This window comes from Magallana gigas, chromosome 4 (assembly GCF_963853765.1).
Source record: "Magallana gigas chromosome 4, xbMagGiga1.1, whole genome shotgun sequence".
In the NCBI taxonomy this organism is placed as follows: Eukaryota; Metazoa; Mollusca; class Bivalvia; order Ostreida; family Ostreidae; genus Magallana; species Magallana gigas.
In genome coordinates, this window is record NC_088856.1 from 12,878,617 (window position 1) to 12,903,129 (window position 24,513).

Sequence of the window (24,513 nt, forward strand, 5' to 3'; positions counted from 1 at the left end):
TTTTCCGACAACAATTTTGAGAAAAACTCCGTATGAATCGTGTTGTGTAATGATTAAAGATAGAATTGATTCCATCAATCTATGTATAAGTAATCGAAATATTCAAAAAATTGTATGGATCCAAGCAATAATGAACTCTAGTCTCGTTCAACGAGACAAGTTTAAAAGACGCACCAGAACCTTTTAGCATGAATAAACCACGAGATCCTTAAACTAAAGACATTGAAAAAAATATCTATCTCTTGCGGTGTTAAAGGAGTAGCGATATCAAGCATTTGTACAATATATAGGGGCATTAACTCTATTTCAAGATGGAGAGTGAATGGCTATATCTAAAATGTGTTAGGAAGACCGAACTACATCCATGAACAATTTTGTTAACCCCCCCCCCCCCCCCCCCAAACAACCGAGTTATAAAAACGCATTAATACACATATTTTTTAGGAGCTGGCCATTTTACCTGTATGTTCTAAAAATGAAAGATGTCTCTACGACTTGTGGTTTTTCAAGAAACCTTACAAACTTTTAGAGTCAGTAACTGCTAGAAGAGGACCTCAATATTTTTGCATTTAAATCAACTAGCAAAGACCATAGAGGCCTGTTAATGTCGACTTACAAATAACTTACGCCCACCAGGATAGCAATTAAATGTACACAAGAATACCAGGTATTTTTTGAATTTGATTTTACTTATCATACCAAACGTCAATGTTCTCAAAACTTTCACAGAAATCATAAAACAGAAAATATCAATAGAAGATTCATTCTTTTTGAAAGTTGTAAAACAGTACGAATTATCAAATCTTGAGGTAAGATTGGTCATTCTAATAAAGACTATAATATCTGTTAATTTGCACAATTATTGAAAGTTCTTGCCACAAATATTTTTCTATCCATATTTTTCATAAACACTTTGAACGCTGTATACAACATAACTGCAAAATATTTATGAAACAGTAAACAAAATTTGAAACTTAACAGAGTGTTACTAGTATCATTTTTTGTGTAACATAAGTTCATAAGAACGGGCCAATACTTGTTATTGCTATTTTTAATTTCTTCATTAACCATGAAAGATCACACCATCTTTCAGAATTGTTTTATCTCGTTATATTTTTAAGGGAAAAAACATAAAATCGATATTTATCTGCATATATACGAAGTTCAAGTCACTGGATTCCCATAGTTTGATGTGCTAAGCAGTCGCGTTATCGAACCTTTTTCCTCTGTCAGCTGTTAAAGTGATGGCTCTCTGTGTAACTCTTAACAGGTGCTTTGTGCTAGAAGTCACTTTTGCTGTTCTGAGCCAATTATTTCAACCGGCGGTTATGACGCCCGTGGTTTGTCCTAAAGCATGCTTATGTGGAAGTATTTTCGGAGAAAAGCCTTACGTTCGCTGCTCGAATGTGGAACAAGAGAATTTGTACAAAGTTTTATCTGAAATTCCAGAGAGTACAGAAAATATGTGAGTACATGTTTGAGGTACATATAGTAGGTACTTTCTACTCTTAGAATGTTTGCGTGTATAATACTTCTCTGACTAATTATAAAAAAATTAACAAGGTTAGTTCTTAAACCAGTTTGCACTACAGTTACGGCATTTATCATTACATGTACATATTTAAGTGAACAGTAATATTTAAAATGACGCTTAACTGTTTTTTTGTTATCTTTTTCTTAACTACTGAGCATGTCCGCTGTGTTCACCTCTTTTTCAATTGTTGTTAGTTCTTAATCATTTAACCTCATATTTAGATTATAATATTTAATTTAGTTTATCATTAATTGATTACTATAGTATTTTATTAACCTAGCTAAAGGTTATTATAATTTTATTCACTTTTAGTGACCAGAACACAAATAATATCTCGACAGTTTGAATATCAAGATGGTTTATGTATTTTAACAAATTCAGTAAATCGGTTTACTACAGCTACAGATTTTCACTCTGTACGTTATTAATTATCAATGTTGATAATTAGAGTGATTCATTAAAATCTGCATTTACATTTTGTACCAGATTCACCATTGTACATAAACTTGTTTTACTCAGTGAATAGAGTTAACAGTACAGTCATATATATAAACGACTATCTGTATTCTAATTCCGGATTTCCGATTCTTTGAATTCCTTATTATTCGCTTCAGTGACTTGGATACGTAGCTTTCATAAAATAAACGTTGAGACTTTTGAACCGAGTTCATATGGTCGCTTGTAAAAAAATCAAAATTGTGTAATCTTCTCGAACAACATTTTTTGCAATCTATCATTTAGACATTTAATTTTTCTGTCCTTTTCCGATGTAGTTACCTTTAAGTTTTTGTTGGCATTTCGCATTAATATATATATTTTTTATTCTGAAAACAGTTATTTACGACGTTGCACGACATCATTTTTTGTAATGACCTTCGATTTTGCCTACAAATATGCTCTAAAAAATTGTCAGACAGAAAGATAATATTACAAAAATATGTCCATGAAAAAAAATATATTTTCCTTAAAAATTAGTTGAAAATCAAATGTAATATTCTTTATCGAAATTTAAATAATAGAAAAAGTTGTATTTGTAAACAGATATGTGCAGTTTACTTGATGATTGTATCAATTTCATTGTGTGTTAAGAGCTCCAATAAAAGTATTGTAAGGAATATTCATATCAAAGATTGGTATTAATCAATAATTGGTATGGAAACGATATGATGGTAATTTATCAATCGTGTTTAGTGGTGAAAATGATAATGATAGTTATCAAGAATTCCTTTTACCACTTGGTGTTTTTATCTAATCAGAATCTTATCAAAGAATAAGAAATCATTCTTTTCGTATTATATGGTAATCAAATACATGTACAGTCAAAGGTAATCCAAACCAAATACGCCCAAATGGCTTTTTGCTAAATTTGATTTTGTTTTTTCCCATGAACATAGTTAGATTATATTAAATTCTGTCAACGTATGTACAACATACCATTCTTTTCAATTTCAGCAAAATGATGAACACATCTTTGAAAGAAGTGTTTGAATTTCGAGGAAACTTCCCTAAACTTCATGATCTGTAAGATATCTACTGTCATTTTTTAATTAATCAATAAGCAATTTACATTATTGATATAACTTAGTCTTCAGCTTTTTCTAAGGGTGTTGGTTGGCACGTCTAACTACCTGTGCTTTTTTACTACTCATATTTTGAATACCCTAAGGCTTCAGCCTAGCATATATTATGCATAGTTAGATCATACCTTTAAGGTTTCTTGTGAATTTTCTGAGGTTACAGAGCGATGCTAAATGCATAAATAATAAATTCATCACCGACATTTGAAAGATAAACACGGTGCTTTGAATTATTTTAATCATATCAATATTAAACCATATATGAAAGCCAATTACCAAGCATAATGTACTATATATCACGAACATATCAAATATTTATTTTGATTACTTAGGCAATGACATATCTTTATTTCTATTTTCATGGATTGGTTTAATAATGAATTATTGTAGTTCTAATAATTCAAAGCAATGGTAGAAAGGCGTTGTTTTTTGTCACATCCAGGATGCATTAACAGGAAAAAATGACGATGTACCAAATAAGCATCTTGAAGGAAGAAACCGATGCATGATTAATAGACAACTGTCTAGAGTATATCGAGTTCATTTTCTCTATAAAAATAAGCCTGATTTTCAGTACTTTTTTAAGAGCCTTAGAATTATATTACCCAGCTTATGACCCCAATTTTTCGAAGAAAATATTTTTTGGCTGTTACTGTATAATCATCATTGTTCGTGGGGGACCAATTTTCGTGGGTTTCGTGGGTTCCCACGGAAGTATATACAAGCATTTATTTAATACGTATTCATTTACGAAAAAGAACTACCAAATACCAACGAAATTACGTCCCCACGAGCCAGGAAAATTTTGGCTTCCCACGAACGATGACCCCAACGAATAACATGATTCCACAGTAGCTATTCTTTTGTGAAGAAATCCAAATACCCAAATATGCATCAAAATATGTTATCTTAAAATTTCAATCAGTTTCTGTATCCTTATGCCTGGCTTAAAAATTTTATAAATCAGAACTTATGGTTTACATTCTTATAATTCTTGTATCGTTTTAAAATTGTTGATTTAAAGAAATTAACGTTACATTTATAAATAAAATTTCCTATTAAAACTGCATATGAGAAATTACGATTCCTATAAGAACTTTGTCATATTAATGAACATTTTCAGGCTTCTATCTCATTTTCAAGGAATTATCGGAATCATAAGATCATATTTATTTCAGAAAAAAACCTCTTGTAAATTCGGAGGGTTATTTCAAATTTCGTTAAAAGTTTCTGTTGTCGATAACTAAAAACTTCTGACCTCCTTCGTAAATGTTACAAGAAAAACTTGTCAAGTGATGTATGATGTTAACACCTTTACTTTCAAATAATCCGTATGATATGATTAAAGAAAAATATACAAGCACATAGAATTTATTAAAGAAGGTATCTGCGTCCCAAATAATTAGTGCATCTTTTTTAATATTTCTCATTACAAATGACATTAATTAAAAAAAAATAGCATTTTGACATACATAATGTGTAAATATTTGATTACATGAATATTAATTTAATTTTTTTTCATCATGTATATGCATATGAATTTGTTTCTTTCACTTGTAGATCTTTACAGAACTGCTCAATACATGACCTCAGTGAAGCTTTGCGACCTTTTCTGGAAAACAGCAAGAGGAAAATATATTCAATGTAAGTGCTGAAGAATAGATTCAGGGGTTAAATGGGGTCCTAGATTGATATGTTTTACATGGCGCCACAATACATTGGGAAGGTATTTATTGGATATCACACAATCCAAAATCGGAATAAACAAAGGTGAATGTTTATATATATATATATATCAAAGGCGTCAAAACCGGGGGGGGGGGGGGAGCGGAGCTAGGGCTAAGCCCCTCCACTTTTTGGCAAAGTTATACATACACTATAATGATCACCTTTTTTCGCCTGTCAAGATGTTTAGTTAGTTTAGCCCACCCCGAAATTCAATTTGCTTCCGATGGCACTGTATATTAATTCTTCTTTTTTTTCATTTCATTTTTTACGACTTATATCCCCGACATCCATAAACGTCATTATAATAGTTTCATATCTCCATGAGCATGATATGGTTTTGATATTTATATGAGAAAAAGTTTTTTTGTTCAGCAGAATAAAGATTTAATATGACACTTGTTCATAGTAAACTATGCATACAGAATGCCAAATTGTGTTTTTTATTGTCCAAAACCTATGAGATGTATTCAAACTCTCTCAGATAAGAGACTGTCAAACCTGTTTGATGGGACAAGATATTAATTTTCATGAACATTCACGGTTGATAACTGACAATCATTGTTTTTTTTGCCTTGGGAAACATGATCCGTATAATTGAAACTTTTATTTCTAGATATATTGATAACATTTCTGAATATTTTATACTTTTGTTTTCATAAAGAAAATAGATTTGATAGAACTATTTACTCATAACTGGTATTTATAAACAATTTAATTAAAAATAAGTTATACAGTAAAACTCGGTTACAGCGAAGTCATAAGGACCAATGGATTTACTTCGTTATATCCGTATAACGAATTCGTAATAATAAGTATAGCGAATTCACTTTATACATGTTTTCTTTTACCAGACTATAATGTTTGCTAATTTATGCTTAAAGTAAAAATACATTATTTTGATACCTTTGATTATCGGATTGTGCATTGAAAAATTTATATGAAAATAAATTCATTTTAACTATTATGTTAAATGGTAGTGCGAACTTTTCAATTTGTAAAGAAGTTCGTTATAAAAGTGTCAATTTTCCTTATTATTCACCTCTACGGGACTCAAAATCAGCTCGCTTTATTCGTAAAATCGTTTGTTACAACAGTTAAAGTTTGCAAAGATATAATAAGAATCTTACCAGGGAATTAAAATAACTTCGCTAACGTTATATCCGAGAATTCGCTACATCCGTGTTCATACTAAACGAATTTTACTGTATAAGACCTACAACATGTCGACAACATGTCGACCGGATTCAACTTTTGAATCAAAATTTAGTGGTGATTTTTTGCTTTTAATTAACTTATTATGAAAACTATATCTACTTATTGTATCGATATTTCAAGACAAAATTTTCACCTATACAAAATTTTCACATAGCAATTGATATTACATATGACCTTTCTCCGTGCAAATTCCAGGGCCAAATGAAAAGTTAATTTTTTTGACTGGAATTATATAACAAATAATTCTTCAAGTTAATACTTCTAGTATTTACACTTATTTGATTTTTAGAGCATACGTTCAAAGAAAAGATGAGTAAGAATATTTCCAAACCACTAAATAAAAAAAAAAGAAATTTCGGTTTTATGGTTTGTACACACCATGTTTGTACTTTCCAACTATGATAAAACTTGCCAACAATTAAAAACAGTGATGGCTGTGATGAATAGAGATTTTATTTAAGCCTATGGTAACACATTCAATAATGTTAACTAAATGTGTCATAAAAGTACCTTGAATAGAGTCGCAGATCGATATATGTATGTCCGGTGTTCATGCCGTTCATATCCGACGTTTTTCAGACAGTATGTCTGTTTCCACCCCCTCATAACCTGGATGCATGACTTCTGATTTCAAATTATTGTTTTTCTTTGTGTTTAACCTACCTTTTCCTTGACACACCACTATATCATAATTACAATTTGAAATGCTTAATTGGAACTGCGCTTTATGTTACCAAACACGAATGCATAAAGAAGGCACGATGGAAATATTTTCCGATTAGAAGAATCGTACGTAGAACCTGTAAATAGGCGAATATTATAGTGACATGGTGACTCAAAATAGATGTGTAAGTTTTTGATTATGACAACGAAAAAAGAAGTATGCAAAATTTCATCGTACGGAAGGGCAATGATATTAGGGTCACGTTATTGCGATTCCTGTCTAAAAATAGTAACACTGGGATTCACACTCTGTTAAAAAAATTTATATATAAAGCTATTCGATGTCAGTAAAAAGAGATATGCATTTATATAGAGAACTAGATTCTTGTTGCTATAGCAACAAAAAGGTCTTCCGTTCCTCATGCATTAATCTGTACAAAAGATCCATTTCGATCTCTTGTAAACAGAAAATGGACAAAATATATACTGTAATGGAATTCCCAAGAAATAAACAAAGCAAAAAGATAAAATGTCAATTTTTGATTACTTTCTGTGACGACCGGAAGTTACGCCGGATCATACAGAACATAGTAACCATATCTTCATACACTGTTTTGTCTTTCCTTAAAGTTTAGATGTTCAAATTTTTTTAGTTATAATATCTTGCTGAGAAAAGGTTTTTTTTTTCTCGGGACCGGAAACGACCAAAAGGAAGTGTTTTAAGAAATTGAAAGTAGATATTATTGCACATAACCCTACGGTACGTTACTGTTCATTAAATTGAATAAAATGTTTAAGAAAACTAAAGTTAAAAAAAAGAAAACTTTTTTCGCTCGAAGGCTTTGAGTGAGAACCGGAAGTGAAGTACGACCAAATGAACCTGTTAAACACATATTCAATCAAATGTCCATTATCCATATATGTTTTGTGTCTTGATCTCTCACAGTTTCTGAGATCTTATGGGTAGTTTGTTTTTAAAAAAGAAGGCTACCTGAGATATTTGAGAAGTCTAAACAAAGTAGAACTTTTTTGTTTTTTTTTTACCACGTGTAGATGACCTTTTGCATTTCTATAGCTAAAATGTTACTTCCATGCATAATAACCAAATTATTTAAAAAAAATCAAAAATGGGTGTTCTTCCTGTGACGACCGGAAGTTACGCCGGATTAAACAAAAAAGTGTTAACACATGTACATACATAGGTCTATCATCCCACAAAGTTTGGTTGTTCATTACCGTTTTTGAGATCTTGTCTATATGAGGTTTTTTGTCTCGGGACAGGAAACGGAAAAACGAAAGTTCTCAATGTAAATTGAATCAAATATTTCTTGTATACTTGCCTTTTGTAAATTATTGTTCATCAAACTAACTACAAATATCAAAGGAATAAAGTTAAATTGATTAACAGCTCGATTTGTTTGAACTCTTCCTGTGTGGACCGAAAGTGAGGGAAGACATAATGTAACCAATTAAACACATCTTCAATCAAATGTCTATCATCCCTGAAAGTTTCGTGTTTATATCTCTTATAGTCTCTGAGATCTCGTGGGAATAAAATGTGTTTTAAAAATGCTACCTGAGATAATTGAGATATCTCACCGGAAGTAGAATTTTTTTGTTGATGTAACATCGCATAGATAACCTATGTATAGATTTAAACTTATATATATTTATTATATGGAAAAGGAATTTAATGCGTAAAAATAATTATTTTTGAAGTGCTCCCGGTGACGACCGGAAGTTACGACAAAAAAAAAAAAAAAAAAGTTTAAACATATTTACAACTATAGGTCTATCATCCCACAAAATATGGATGTTCAAGTGTTTGCCGATACTGAGATCTCGAGGGAACAAGGTTTTTTGACGCGCGACAGAAAACGGACGATCAGAACTGATTTTTGAAAAAATGAAAAAAAACGCCTCGAGATATAATCATTTTCAATCATCCCTAAAAATGTCAAGGAAATCTATCAAGACATCTCTGAGAAATTCTGCCGACAAAAAAGGAGAAAAAAAATAATAAGAAAGAAAGAAAGAAACAAACAAAAAAACACTACAGTCACTATAAGTATATAGTTTTTGAAGACACAAAGTCTCAATGAGAGGCTCATAGCTCATGCTATATGTCACGTTGCAGTATTAACATTCCCCTGCGCTTGCGTGACTATGAAGTGAAAAATATTTTTGTGTTGGCCCAACGCTTAACTCTATTGTTTTCTTTCTAATAAGATTTATTTACTTTTGAACACCGTAATTTATCAAAAGTTCATAATTTCATATGATATATGAAAATGTGGAAACCATGTAAATGTTCGATATTTGCGAAATCATGGGTTTGTGTGTAACTACGCGTGTCTCTTTAAGACCAAAAGTAATTGGAAAGAAACTTTTTGATTTTTATTTGGCAATCTGTTCTGGAAAGAAATTCCGTTCTTTGAATTATGAATATTACGTAACATTGCCGATGATTCTTATTGCATTTAGATTTCTTTAAACTAAAACTATATATGGTTTTGATTTTAGAGATATTAACGTACAATTTATGTTGCGATAAATTCATGTTTAAGATAAATATATGCAACTTTTGCATCAAATTTGTTTGTCTGGTTTAGAGCGTTGACCATATAACTAACTCCAAACATGCAGTGAATAGATATGTTTGTAAACAGATACTGACAAATGTTAACTCAAAACTTGAGTAATGAATCAGTGGTGTTTGTAAAGTCACGACAAAGTACATGTTATACATTAAAACTTTAATTTACCGGCAATCAATCTAGGAGATGATCCACCTCATAATGGTAATGAAATTCAAAACGACCTCTCACACTTACTTGCGACTTTAAATGGATCGTTATTAAAGAACTGCGATATGTAATGGACTAGATGAGCGTCATTTTCCGGATAAGGAAATTGCTGTTATTAATATTGTAATTGTACCTTTGTTATCTATCCGTTTGCAGTTCCGTTAATTACCACGACATCACGACGGTGAAAGGAAGCGGCGTTCAGAGTCTAGCGACTCTACAAAAACTGTAAGTAGTATTTAGGATACCGAGCCCGATTTTGCTTGGTGTTTGATGTTGCAGAGTGAGTTGATCTAATTGATGACATCTTTTGAACTCCGTACTCTTGCTACCTCCCGTAGGCGTCATAAAGTTTAAAACGTCTGGGATCTAGAAGGGAAAGAAAAAGAGCAAACGATAATCATTCTTCAATAAATTGTAGACTTAGTTTACGGGTATTCAAAATAAATATTGATAGAGAGTCTGCGCATTCTTCTCAATTCGCAGACTCAGCCGATACAATCTCAAAGAAGACCTCTTTTGAACGTAAATATTTCAAGTTATTATATTTAGGAATGTTATAATCTTTAAAGCCGGGTAACTATATTAGAGGGTATGTATAATGGGATAGTGAATTATGCTTTGATATTCCTATTGTACTAATACTAGTAAATATATTTCTGTTCCACCTGTTCACCTAAATAAAATGATGTTTTATGCATGCACTTTTCTCAAATATTAGGTACGTTTTACATACATGAAAAGAAAAATGCATGAGCCTATACAAACAATTGAACAGTAAAAAACCCGGTTTTTTTCATTTCCTTTTCCAGACGTTAACTCACAAATATACCGGTTATTGGTGTCAATTCATTTTTGTATATCAAATCAAGATATAAAAATGTTTTAAGTAAATGTTGTGTTTAACTGCAAATTGTCAAATGAATGAAATGTTAAAGGAAATATGGTAGCATTATTTCATTACAACATTGAAGACGTATTATGAGTTTCAACATTTGGAGAAATTTATTTACTTGTTTAACGACACTATTTGAAACATTTTCTGATGAATATTTTTATCAAAATCATAAATAGGTATTACAAGTTTGTCATGTAAAAAGATCATGTGAGATTAATATTCTTATTCAATTGACGCTGTTGATAGATACTTTGAAATATTTTTGTCTCAATACATCTTTTCTTATTTAGTGACCTTTGCCATAATAATATACATTCCATCGACAAAAGTGCTTTTACAAATTGCTCAAACCTTCGGATTTTGTAAGTATTTCTTCTTTCACCTTCATTTTATCAAGTCATTAGTAAAGTTTTGAATTATACAAATATTTTAGATGAAATAATGTTAATTTTTATCACCTATTTGTTGCTCTAAATACAGGAATCATCTAACTGCTGTTGATTTACTGCACATTGCATTAATACATTTATATCATTTGAATGCACTGTTCATGTAAAAAATCTAAAGTGAATAAGACTTTAAATATATAATTATGATTAAAGTTAATTTCATATACATTGTGTCTTTTATTTTGTAGAAAGCTGTGTTTCAATAAACTGGAGATCCTGAATGAAAATGTTTTTATGACAAATACAGATTTAACATCTTTGTAAGAAAACTGTATTGATGTCATAAAATGAATTATTTCAAATAATACCATGAACAAAACAAGACAAAGTCGTGTACACAACAAACATTATGCGAAAGTTGTCACACTTATTTCTGGCCTTTGCTTCTGAATTTTTACAGATACCTAGAAAACAACAATTTTAAAGAAATTCCGATGTTGTCTTTGGTGAATCTCAAAAACCTGCAGCTTTTGTGAGTACAAACTAATTTGATTATTATTGATTATATTATCAATTTAATAGCAGTTAAAGCAATATGAGCTGCAATTTTCACGAAGAATTTTTTTTTTAACGAAAATGTTATATTCTACTAAAATGACAATAAATATCATTTCTTTTCGCCAAATTTTGGTGAAAAGGGCCGTTAAGGAACCTTAATTGGAGCTTAATTGAATTATTGTCGTTCTGTACACAAATTTATTTGCTATATGTTCTTTAGAAGAGATATCTGTCCTCTGACAAAAATTAGTGATTTTTTCCAACCTTATTTATCATTAAAGTTTAAGTTTTAGGCAGACATACCAAAAAAATTAAATTTACAAAAATACAGCTCATATTGCTTTAATTTTCAATATTCAAGGTATTTAAATTCATTGATATTTTACTACATGTAGTAACAGACAAAATTTCTGCAATTTTTTATGAAACGTGTATCAATATATCATCGATTTGTTTTAACCGTCTCAAACAATGAACATATACATTGAATTTCAATCAATGAAGGTTACGAGGCAATGCTACAGAAGGTTTCATAAGCCGCTGAGCCAAATTAGTATTCGCTAAAAGCAATAAACCGAAAACATTTTAATTGTAACAATTAATCCGTCTGAACAATTAATATGCCTTGTTGTTTCGTGCATTTTTAAGGCCATTTTCAAGCCAAACACTCGATTTGATATTTGGTTTGAAAAAAAAATTACATTTAATTGTCGCATACGTTGAATACTAATATTACTTATATTTCAATATTTTGAGTGTCAGTGTCAAATTTTACCAGCGATAAAAGGAATATTAACGTCATTATATAAACCATAATCCACACATTAATTTTGACATAATACAAATATATTGCTTACATGTCCAGCATAAAAATTTAGTGTTAAACACTTTGTTTTATATTTACTTAATATAGTGGTTGATGTGTGACAAAAACATGGCATAAATTGATAAAATTAAACATATTAAATTAGAATGGTTGATGCCCTAAAATTTCATTATCCACAATATAAAGCAGTAGCAATCTTTAAACAAATGTAACCTGATCAGCTACACCTATTTTTATCGTAAAATGAACTTTAATTCTAATGTAGAATGACATTTTTGGGCTTATTTTCCAGAGACTTAAGTAACAACGACTTAGGAAGTGTACCTTCATTGGAAGATTTATCTAGTCTGAAATATTTGTAAGGTTTTCAATTCTTATACTGAAATTGATCAAAATGAGGATAAAATAATTGATGTAAATTACTATTATAAAAAATTGATATTAATTCGGTGAACATTGTGGTATATTTAAAGGAAATTAAACAAGTTTGTGAAGTAACTTTGATAATCTTGTCAAAAGATTTTATTTGTTTTGTTTATTAGATATCTTTCCAACAACCGAATTACTACAGTTCAGACAAACGCTTTCAATGAGCTTCAACACCTGTCATTTTTGTAAGAAATATTTGGCATATACTATACCTCTTTTTGAATATATAAAGAAATAATTGTTTTGATTTTAAAAAAAAAGTTACCATGTTGTCCTTTTATCATAATTCGAAACCGAAAATGAGTAAAACATGCATTATCCTTTTCTTGTAGTTTATCTTACCATAAAACCATTTTAACAAGACCTTGTTCTTTCGGTAGGCCGTAACTGTTTGTTTCGTGCATCAAAACAAGTAAATAATGATGCCGATTTTGCGTGAAACATGCACAGATTGCGTAGTCTTAGCTCGAAAGCCAGACAAATCTTGTTGATATTAAAGAGCCATGGCTGAGTTGCCAGCAACGAAATCGACAGGCCTATGTCACACTGCTGTTTGACACAACTACCCATAGTCCAAGCTCTTCTTAAAATGGTTCTAAGATATCATGTACTTGTATAATGTTTAAAGGCGCATTACAGAACCAAACTTTGTAAATTTCCAGATGGCTCTCAGGAAACCTGATTACGTCACTTCCGGAAGACATGTCTCTGTTGTTTCACTTGATGGATTTTAACCGGATGTAAGTTTTTCTTATGAAAGGAAAGCATATATCTTTCCTCTGATAAGATTCAAAGCTACGCTTTTAGTATTATTTATAACAAAAGTATACATGTACTGTGTATTTATTTTTATTCATTAGGCCAAATTTCAAATTTTGCATTCTGAAGAACTAACTTTAATGAAATTAATACAGTGTATTAAAAAAATATAGCTATCATTCTTAAATTGTCAATTTTTAGCTAAAACTTATACAACTGCAATTCTTCAGATTTATTTTCGAACTTGTGTAAATGGGATGGCAATTGATATAATATAATCTCATGAACATAACTTTCTAACATCTCATATCAGAATTGAACCTCGTCCAATTTTATCGACAATTATTGAAATGATTATAATATCTGGGAGGCTGGCAACTGAGGCATATGATCTCAAATGATATTGCCTTAAACAATGCTCAGCTTGTTCTTTGCTTGATTATATCAGAGTCCTCAAAGAAAATCCATTAGGCTGTAGTTGTCAAAACAGATGGATGATCGCGTGGTTTCAGAAGAAATGTTCTAAGCAAAACAAGTCCGTAGGATGTGCCTTAACCTGTACACAGAGCGGGTCTAACTTCCTAGTGAAAGATTTTGATATGAAAGGTTTAAGGTGTGGTACGTAGAACAGAATCTCTCTCTCTCTCTCTCTCTCTCTCTCTCTCTCTCTCAGAGCATCTTGCTAACACCGTATATGGTCTGTTACAGGTTGTACATCGCAGTGTTTCTGTCTTAATCAAGGCAATCAACAATGCAGTGGTACGTTGGCGTTCAATTCCTCTAACTTTATTTCTGCTTTCCAGTAAGAAAAATTGCAGAATGTCTTTAAGTATTTAATCTTTTATACCTTTTTTTATGTACACAATACTTATAACAAATCACTTAAAATACAAAAGAAAACATAAACCTCTGTAATATTTCATTCATTTTAACATCTTTTCATCAAGTGGACTGTTACAATGAAACAGAAGGCTCTAATCGGATTCAAACACTGAAATGTTCCTCTTGTCCCAGCGGATCAAGTCCTCTATTTGACGGATCATCAAACTGTGTCTGTCAATCCGGACACTCGTTACGAGATGGACTTTGCAAAAGTATGAAAGAATATATGGAATACATGTATATTTAACAAGTATAGTTATATTCATTAGATATAACATCTACATGAACACGTGATATATACACCTCAATAAAACACAAACCAAGCAAGCACAAACGTATATGATTGCTTACATCTATATGTATGAAAAAAAAATCAACAATTAAGTAAGAATATAAGTGTATAAATGTATGTTTCAAGGGTGCCCAAAAGGAACATTCAAGCCATTAATTGGCCCTAGGACGTGTACGCCCTGTCCCGAATACTCTACCAGCATGGATGGTAGTACGTCGCCTGAACACTGCGTATGCCAGCATGGAGAATTTCAAATCATGTCTGATCAAGAACGAAAATGCCAGCGATATGAAAACGAAGAATTAGTGAGATTAGGTAAAGAGACAATTTTTTATGGACGCTATTCACTTTCTGTGATAGGCATTTTAATTTGCTATATACAGTTGTTAATTCACAGTTATAAACGCTCTTTTAACTATCGTAAAATATTATCGGAAAAATATACGCTTACTTGAAAAGCCTTTCGACTTTAAAGTACTAAGAATATCGCCTGAGGTACGGAAATGTGCTATTATTGATGACCTGTTTAAATCAAAGAGAGGGATTTTTTCTTATGAAGAATCTATTATTTAGCAATCCTTAATTCGAATTAGAATTGATTTACACAGTTATCTTTTTTTTTTTGTTTGTCAGTAAATCACCCATTTCAGGGGAAAACCGTAACAATTGGATAAATTTTTGCAACATTATTACCTACAATAGAAAACCTCTATGCAGGAATTTTGAAAGTCATCTTACAATTTTTTTCTCTCAAACTTAAAGTTATTTTATACAACAAGTTATTCTGTAATGTTAAGGCATAACCTTGATAAGGAGTAGATGACAGGTTGTTTTTATACACCGTGGGCTCTAACTCTACAAACATTGACTTACAGGTTTTGGTCCAATAGTTTCATCTGGAAAGAAATTAAGTGTTGGAAAGCCGTCGATAATTGGTATTAACTTCACAACTGCGCCTAATTACTTTGTTAATGGCAAATTCTAATAGCTTTCTCTCTGTAATGTTGTCTTCATTTAGAAAGATGCACAGAGTGCTTTTTGTTTTGTTTTTCATTATGTCAAAGTATGCTTTGCACATTACGTTGTTAATGCATTCTTGTTATACATACATAAGTTGTGCTTTTTACTAACTTATCTAAAACAAGAGTTAACAGATAAATATGTCATATAACTTTTATATAATAATATTGTTTGCTAAGTATATAATACATAACATTCCTAGTTATGTTATGAGTTTTTCCGAGGAGAAAAAGTACAAATAAGCTTGTGCCTTTAAAAATAAACTAATAAATGTACATGTATAGTTAAATAACTATAAGAGAGACAACAATATTCATTAAGACATTTCAAAAGAGTCGTTACTGAGTTTTGTATTATTGTATATGTTTTTTGCATTGTATAAGTTTTTGTTATGATCGTAATAATCGCATAGTCATTGTCTTTCACAAAATATGCACTTGTACATTTCTTCCTCTGCTCCAGGTATTCAATCAACAGTCACATTTACACCTGTCGAAAAAGACCAAAGTACACTATATGGAAAAACCTCACAAAAATCAGGTATATCAGCTAAAAATTGTTCTTTCTTAATAATATCTGAAATTATCGTTCTTTCGAGTTTCCTAGTGAATGACACATTGTTCATTTCGTGGAGAGAAAGAGTGAGAGATCAATTAAAGTAATATATTATAAAGGAACAATACTATGCAAAGATCTACGAAATTCGCATTTTTGCCATATAGTTCACAAGCATCATTTGTATTTAGGCAAATAAATCAAAATAAATATCTCATCTAACTATAAGTAGACTTTTGCTAAGTTTTACGTAAGAAACGTGTCTTAAATGACGTTAAAGTATACTCCCACAAAACAATTTGATTTTATTTTAGATTATTTTATAGAGTTTTTGCTCTCTTGCAGATAGTGTGATATATGGAGTGGTGGGTACTGCAGTAACTCTACTTATTATCGGTGTAGTCTTCGCATTTTTTAAATTCAAACAGACCCACAAAACTAACTATGGCATTTCACAAAAGCTAATGGTAAGTTACAACACAAAGGGAACCTAAATTAGTATACTAGTATTTGACAGATACCTGCATTGAGCAATTCTATATTTTAAAACCGTATTCTATTGTCACAATACGAGATTGGCTTTATATGGGATATAGATTTCAGTGTTAAAGCATGCATTGTTTAGACAGTATACATCATCTAAAGAAATTTTTCTTTTAGGTTTCTTCCTGTTCATCGACTTATTTTAACTTTGTCAATAAATTCCGAAAGATGTACATACTTTACATTCGATGCTAATTGAATGTATGGTTTACCTACCGTACTATTTAAAGTAATACGAACACAAAGTTTGGATATGAGAAGCAAATGAAATATACAATTTAAATGAACTCATCCAATATAAGATGAACAAAAGTGGCGCCATGTAAAATTTCAATTTCAAAATATCAAAGAGTTTTAAAATCATATAAATGCTTTTGTTCTTTTGAATCAAAAGAATTATGACTGGCGGAAAAATATATACAATAAAGATAAAAACTGAAAAACTACAAGCAACCTTGTTAGAACATGTCAGAAATCAGAAAGTCCTATAAACCCCCCCCCCAAAAAAAACCCCAAAAAAACCCTTTCAACTTAACTTTAAATCCGACTGGCATAGAAACTTTTTAAACTTGTTATTCAAAGTATAAGTATACATAGGTTTTGGTATTTCCAAAGAAAATAATATGTAAGATATGAAAGTTATTTTTTACTCACATATGACTGAATAATGTAACAATACTGTATGCGGTTCATAAATGTTCTAAGAAGATATATGTAGCCACGATGTGCAGTTATGATATTTACATAAATATTCTGAGCATTTTGTAATTTTAGTACATTTTAAAACTTTTAATAAGACAGACAATTTTAAAATTATATTAAACGTGTCCCCACAACTCAGTTAATCATCAGATCGCTTTGTTCGTTGAAAAAAATAATAATATTGTTCTAAGAAGTTAAAGCTAGAGGTGGGCAGAATTTGCAGCTTTATTCCTCTAATAGTATGAAAAAAGCGATTTGAAATCCTTTTAATGTGTTTTAAAGAGAGGAAATACCTGTAAAATGACTCTGTAATCGCAGTTATTTTTCCTTGGAGATTAAGCATCAGATTCCCTGTACATATACGGATAGGAAGAGCTTAAGCCTCAGAAGAATATGTTAAACATTGGAATTTAAGTGTTTTATTCTGTACGGTTCTAGGTTATAAAGGAAATGTGTTTACAGCAAGCATGTAATAATTGTATAATTCCGCCGACTCTTTGATGTTGTTGTAACATTTAGTCATGATTTGCTAATCAAAATCCAGTAGAAACAGTCTTACAAAATGAACCGTGCATTAAAAACACCAAATGGACATGTTTTATCAGATTATTCCATCACGATCATATAATGTTATTGTATTAAAGCTAGGTTCTTTGGTTGTTTAATATTTTTTAAACAAAATTAAGTACTGCTTACTAAAATGCATCCTCACTTAATGGTTCATGTCCAGTTAATGTTTAACATCTTTCTTTACTTTCAAAAATATGATTAATGTAATCCATCAATTATTTTCAGGAAGTGCGTGATAGAATCAATTCTAATTCTAATGACAATAAAATACTGATACAAAAAAATGTTATGTTTCATTTTACAGTGTCAAGATTCATACCAGAACGAAGAACGCCATGGATCACTAGTTTATTCTACAAAACTTGAAAATTACTATAAGGGACTTGAAGTTGCCTCAAGCCAATTAAAGATTGGAAAGTTAATTGGAAGGGGGGCTTTTGGAAGGGTTTACGAGGGCCATTTGCATAATACAAAGGACAGAGACACAAAACGAGTAGCTGTGAAGAGACTCAAAGGTGAGAAGTCGCCACTTTTCGTTCAATGATTATTTCTGTAGTTTGAAATTTCTTTCATTGGTTAACAGACATTACAGGAATTATTTTCTTTGATAAAAAAGGAACGAAAGTAATGAAACGATTGTTGTATGTTAACGTTCTTGAACCTTAATGTTAATGTAAACCTTGATGTTAAGGTTCTGGATGTTAAGGTTCTGGATGTTAAGGTTCTGGCAAAGGCAGAAGCGTTAGGGGTCGTAGAGGATAGAGGCAGTCAAACTTATTAACCAAAAAGAAATTTCACAGTCAATTTATATATTTTTTGTGTTCGTTTTAAAATGATTTTTATTTAGATATCTAGTTACATGTATATGTAAAACATTCGACTTTTTATTTTTTTTTGAAATTCATTGAAGTATATCTTTATCTTAAGTTAAACATGCACTTCAGTGCATACCGGTATATTAGATGAAGAAAAGAGCAATTGGTTATGAAGTGTTATATCATTTACCTAATTGATTTCTTTGGTTTTTAATCAACTGATGTTATAATACAAAATATATGAAAATATTATCTGAAACATGCCCAGCCGATGACCTATTTCTTCATTAAATGTCAGGCCAGCATTTTTTTATTTTTAGGTTTACAAACCCGCCGCTCGGTTTTCTGAGTTTTTAGAAAAAAAATAAAATTACAAAAAAGATCTTTTTTTTCTCCCCGACAGCAAATTTTTTCTAGTAGGAAAAGTGTATCGTCATTGTTATCACAGAGGCATAAAATCTGCTCTTTTTGTGTCATGATGGCCTAAAAATTTCTTATGCATCTTTTTCTCGTGCTACATTCTTCAGAGAAGCTTCTACAAACACTCTGCTGTAAGTTCCATACTTTGAAGTTTTACCGACAGTGTTGACCAGTGGCTAGACGAGATAGTCACACCTCACTGAACATGGCTTCGATAGTTACCTGTGCAGCTGTTTTCATGTACATCACTGTAAAATGATTCCCTTTCTTTTTGTGTTGAATTGGCATATGTATTCATTGGCTTTTTTTAAAATTTATTTTACAGAGAGAGAGAGAGAGAAAGAGAGAGAGAGAGAGAGATGTATTAGAGATATTATAAATTTCTACAGTAACTATTCTCATGAACACATTTTAAAGTGACCTGCCTAGTGAATTAAAAAAAAATCATATTATTGTTTGTGCATTTTCCGTTATTTTCAATTAAAATTTACCATTACATTATTAATTGCATAGTTGTACTTTGTACATGGAAATTCAACAGGATAAAATACATGCACACATATAGTTGCAGTGATTTTATAGAGTCTGTTCACATTCACAATGTTATGTTTGAGTTTTCTCACATATAAACACCCAAACCAATTTTGTGAATAAAATGTGAGATCAATGAAGTTGAATATTTTTTAACTGCAGAAAACGAGAAAGTAATAAATATTTTGTATATTAATAATTAAATACTAGTATCATACAGGAGAAAACATTATTACTTTATGAACATAAAATTTAGGTTTTAAAAAAAAATGAAATGTTGACATGTCTGACAATAGTCTGACTAGTAACTTTGAATCTCGGGCTAGTAACTTTCTGGCCAAACTTTGTAATTGCGCACCCCTGACATTGCTATATGTACATGTAATTATCAAAGCTGTATGTCCAATATTCTATTGTACTATTTCAGAGATATGTTACACAGATGACATACTTTTCACATGCTACACTTGATGCAGTAATACACCACTATCATGAAGTTGTCATTCATTATATTAATATTAGAATAAAGATAATGTCATAAAAGGTTTTTTTTCTCCTACAGAACTTTACAATTTTGTGGCTCGTAAACCTAAAAGTAAAAAAATTGTAGGTCAAAAGAGATTTTTATTTTTTTTTTATTTCCTCCTCCTACGGAACTTTATCATTTTGTTGTTTGTAAACCTAAAAATAAAAAAATGCTGGCCTCATTGGTTATAGGCCTTATCTTGAAAACAAAACAATGGAGTCATTTTTCTCTCATCCCCATGCTGATTTCTGGTTCTGTATAGTTTGCACAACTTCAGTTTCTTTGATATTCTACTTACAGAAGATGCCAATGGGGAAGAAAAAGAGGCATTGCAGATGGAGTTAGATCATATGATGTATGTGGGAAAACATCCTAATATCATTGAGCTAATTGGTGTGTGTTCAATAAAAGGTATGATATTCTATCATCTGGATACCTTTTTTCACAATGATTGATATTCAAAATTATGAAGGAACTTAAAGCAATTCCAGCAAGTTTGAATCTAAAATAGTATTGTAATAACCTTAACTACCAGAGTTATCTAACAAAACAAACCCCTCTGGAAATAAAACAAAAATAAATAGATAAATGACAAAGTAATCGATAAATAAATAAACCAATGAATACTTTTTAAAAATGTACGGAATGCAAGGAAGCAAAAACAAAAGGGTGGAATAACTACAGTTCTAATGTATACTTATATAAGTTGGTTTTTCTTATAGTTAAAATGGTATCTAAAGTTTGTTTTCATACCTACAGGGACACTGATGTTGGTGCTTGAGTTTGCATCCAATGGGGACCTTCTCTCGTATCTAAGGCAGTGTTCATCTCTCACAAATCTACAACTGACCGCTCCAAGATTTGGCAACGATAAAACGGCTGTAGAGATCTTTAGGACTCTGATTATGTTTGCTTGGCAGGTGGCAAAAGGAATGTGCCACCTAGAAAAGTTAAAGGTAAAATAACGAGTTCTGCCATTGCAGACTCTGTAAAATCGTCGTTTATTGCAAACATCTTTCACAATTTCTAGGTTCTTTGAAAATAATCTTTGTTGTAGATTTTTGAACATCTTTTTTTAATATCAACATTCAAATTTTTTTTTAATACTTTAAAATGTGTTATGAGGGGTGTGCGGCCATCTTGTACATTTGATGATAAGAATGTAAACATTTCTTGAACTGGCTTGTTTCTGCCCGAAACTGGCCAAAAATGTTGCCAAAAGATATAAAAGCAATTAATATGAAGTGATACATGTCATTTTATTTGAAAAGTATGCATACAAGAACAAGACAATGCCTTTTAATCATTCAGAACAGCTGTTAAACTGCGCAGCTACAGATTTATGTTTTAGATTTAAAAATCTGATCAAATATAAAGGAGGTTCATTGATGTCCTTTTTACAACCATTTGTTGAGAAAAAAGTATGAATTGTGCTTACTCAAGTGATAGCCTTGCCTCAAAATATGTTACTCTATTTTAATCAGTCGGCATAGGATCTATTTTTAAAACAAGAAAAATCCAGTCTATACTTAGAACTTCTGTGTCCATGGAGACACATTGACGTTATATTTTCATAGAAAAAACTATTGGCAGAAAATAAATGTCAATTCAAAACAACCCGTAAAATGTACAAGATGGCCGTACATCCTACTCAATATAAGTATCTAATACTTTTTTTAATAATGTGTTGAATGTAGGTGAATTATATTTATTGGCCTACTGTTGTGATGAATACTGGGATATTTTGTTGTTATGTTTGAAACATTTCAGTGTATTCACCGAGACCTCGCCGCTCGTAATGTTCTTCTTACGTCAGACCCTATTGCTAAAATATCTGACTTTGGTCTCTCGAGGGATGTGTACGAATCAGCCTATTATTTCAAAGTTTCAAAGGTAAATGTGAAACCTTGTGGAATCTCAAATAATTCTGGTACATGTCCTTGTACCTACAAGTAACATACTGATATACATAAACGTACATTCGTGTTCGACAACTTTCTCGTTACAGGGACGCTTACCATTTAAATGGATGAGTCCCGAGGCCCTCCTAATGGGCCAGTACTCCATCAAAAGCGACGTGTGGTCTTTCGGAATCCTTCTGTGGGAGGTAGTAACACTGGGAGGAAATCCATACGCGGGCATCCCAGTAGAGTCCCTGTGTGAAATGTACTCCAACAATTACCGCCTTCCTAAGCCAGGCTCCTGTCCAGGCTACTTGTAAGTCTGACACGATGTCATTTTAAAAACTGAAATATTATGGTATAAGTTATGTAGCTTTACGAAACAAACAAGAAAATCAAGTTTTATTCACATGCATGGACGCAAATGTCACTGAAAATGTCACTGAACGAAACTTTAACTAATATGTGAAAGAATTGCTGTAACAGTTCATTTAGGTATAAAATGCATGTATGGTATTAGTCTACATATATGAAAGTACAATGAATATCGTATTAATTGAAATATAATCACGTTGGTTGTTTAAATTTTGCAGTTTTACATGTTTTGTATGAAGATGCATTTTAGATGTTTAAGTCACAATATGGCGCTTGTGTTATCAAAGCTATCGAAGATCGAACAAATATAAGATTATTTCCCAAAACATTATAATATCAACCAAGTTATTGCTGTGTTTTTTATCTGTAATTTTAAAGTTCATATACTAGTATACAGTATACATGTACATTGTTCTCTTTGTTAAGAGAAATTATGTCAAGGCTATCTTGAGGCTCTGCAGTTCATTTCTCTCAGGGACATTATGGTCCTCCACATGTTATACTGTCTTATAGAATGTCTAAAATCCCTCTGATCCCGAGTTCACGGTCTCTGTGCACTTTTCACATCTTCCACACGGATTAGTTTCCTACGAGATAGTATTAACTTTTTCCTATTGTTGCCTGATGGGCAGATACAGGCTAATGCTGGACTGCTGGGGAGAGCTTACCAACGACAGGCCGTCCTTCAACGACATCGAGGCCAGATTAGATACCGTTCTTCAGCACGTGGCTGACAGGGTAATATGGATTCATTAGCGCGTCTATATTTACAGATCAACCGCTCATTCGTGTTTCTTTTTAGCGACAAAAATCAATAATTGAAATCAGAAAACTTTTAATGAAAGATTAAATGATAAATTGTTCTTGGCAAAGATTTAAGCATGTCCTTGTGAGACAAAAAACAGGGGAAAAGTGGGGTTGGTGTAAATGAAGGGCTAATCAGATTGATCTCCTACATCATCATTCAATAGCTGTCATTTTATTCCCCCCGAATATCCCCAGTAAAAATCATTTTGATTGGCAATACCATTACGATTATAAAGATACAAACACTTGAATGTCACACTAATCTTGTTGATAAATAATGATATTAACGAGTTTTTAATTTCATGCATGTATGCAGGACTATACAAACTTAATGGACAAAGAGGAAGTGCAGGCCTCGGTTTCAAGCACTGACGGCGTGGCCGACTCCAAGGGTTACATGACCATGTCCTCTGTCTACGACACGGACTCGGATGACCGCACCTTTCACGAGACCAGCGAATCAGATTCCAGCAAAGACATCGATCTGAGACCGGAACCGCCGACTCATCGCCCCTACCGAATCCACCAGTCAATTGCAAAGAGGGCGCCACAACAGGGCAGGGTGAGCTGTGGTCTTGTGACGTCAGAACAAGACAAGAATTCGTCATATCCGCTAATGAAATCAATGAGTTCGATTGAATTGCAGAATTTGTCCGATTATAAGGTTCAAATGTGGTCAAACCCAATTTATGGATCCACAAGAAAGGTAAAAGAGACACACTACACATGATGTCTTTGACAGTTTCTTGTGCTTTTGGGCGACATGTAAATTACATGCAACGTCTTTTGTGTGACCTATGATCGTAAAAGCTGCAGAAAACTGGTGAAATCTGCATTGGAAACATGTTCATGTCGCTATCATTTGCCAGCTATACATGACGAACCTTTTACTGCAGAAGTAATGGACCATTGACTGAAATGGCTTTAAAAAGTTGGTTGGTTCAAGAAAAAGAGGATTTGGTGCCCTTTGATTGTTACTGGTAATAGAGCAAACATGTGTCGGGCACGCAAGGACCGTCGAGAATATTTGTCCTTTTTTAATTCTGTAAATGTATCCCATTGAAAATTAAAAAAAAAAAGAAATGGTTGGATTCTTTCTTTAGCGCGTCTGTCGTTTTTCATTTATTTTGTGTTTCTTTTAGAACTGTTTGTTGCATATATCCTGTTTCTTTTCGAACGATAGGAAGGAAC

The 24,513-nt window shown here is 31.7% G+C and overlaps 1 protein-coding gene across 1 annotated transcript; it reads left to right on the plus strand.

The window, feature by feature from the left end:
- The first annotated feature begins 1,212 nt into the window (after positions 1–1,212).
- On the plus strand, positions 1,213–24,420 carry LOC105335217 (uncharacterized). The gene is made up of 24 exons (XM_034451303.2): positions 1,213–1,465; positions 2,987–3,055; positions 4,672–4,755; positions 9,681–9,752; positions 10,713–10,784; positions 11,060–11,131; positions 11,272–11,343; positions 12,488–12,553; positions 12,738–12,809; positions 13,287–13,364; positions 13,832–14,001; positions 14,092–14,142; positions 14,331–14,477; positions 14,684–14,872; positions 15,433–15,492; positions 16,040–16,117; positions 16,478–16,599; positions 18,252–18,462; positions 20,540–20,650; positions 20,999–21,195; positions 22,010–22,132; positions 22,248–22,456; positions 23,148–23,253; positions 23,639–24,420. The coding sequence occupies exons 1-24, from the start codon at positions 1,245–1,247 to the stop codon at positions 24,050–24,052; spliced, it is 3,066 nt and encodes a 1,021-aa protein (XP_034307194.2). The 5' UTR covers positions 1,213–1,244; the 3' UTR covers positions 24,053–24,420.
- The last annotated feature ends 93 nt before the right edge of the window (positions 24,421–24,513 follow it).

Excerpts from the sequence above, each read along its gene's own strand:
- LOC105335217 (XM_034451303.2), top strand. The coding sequence starts at position 1,245 with ATGGCTCTCTGTGTAACTCTTAACAGGTGCTTTGTGCTAGAAGTCACT. Across the intron at positions 14,478-14,683 it reads ACGAGATGGACTTTGCAAAA|GGTGCCCAAAAGGAACATTC; the intron begins GTATGAAAGAAT and ends GTATGTTTCAAG. Across the intron at positions 14,873-15,432 it reads CGAAGAATTAGTGAGATTAG|GTTTTGGTCCAATAGTTTCA; the intron begins GTAAAGAGACAA and ends ATTGACTTACAG.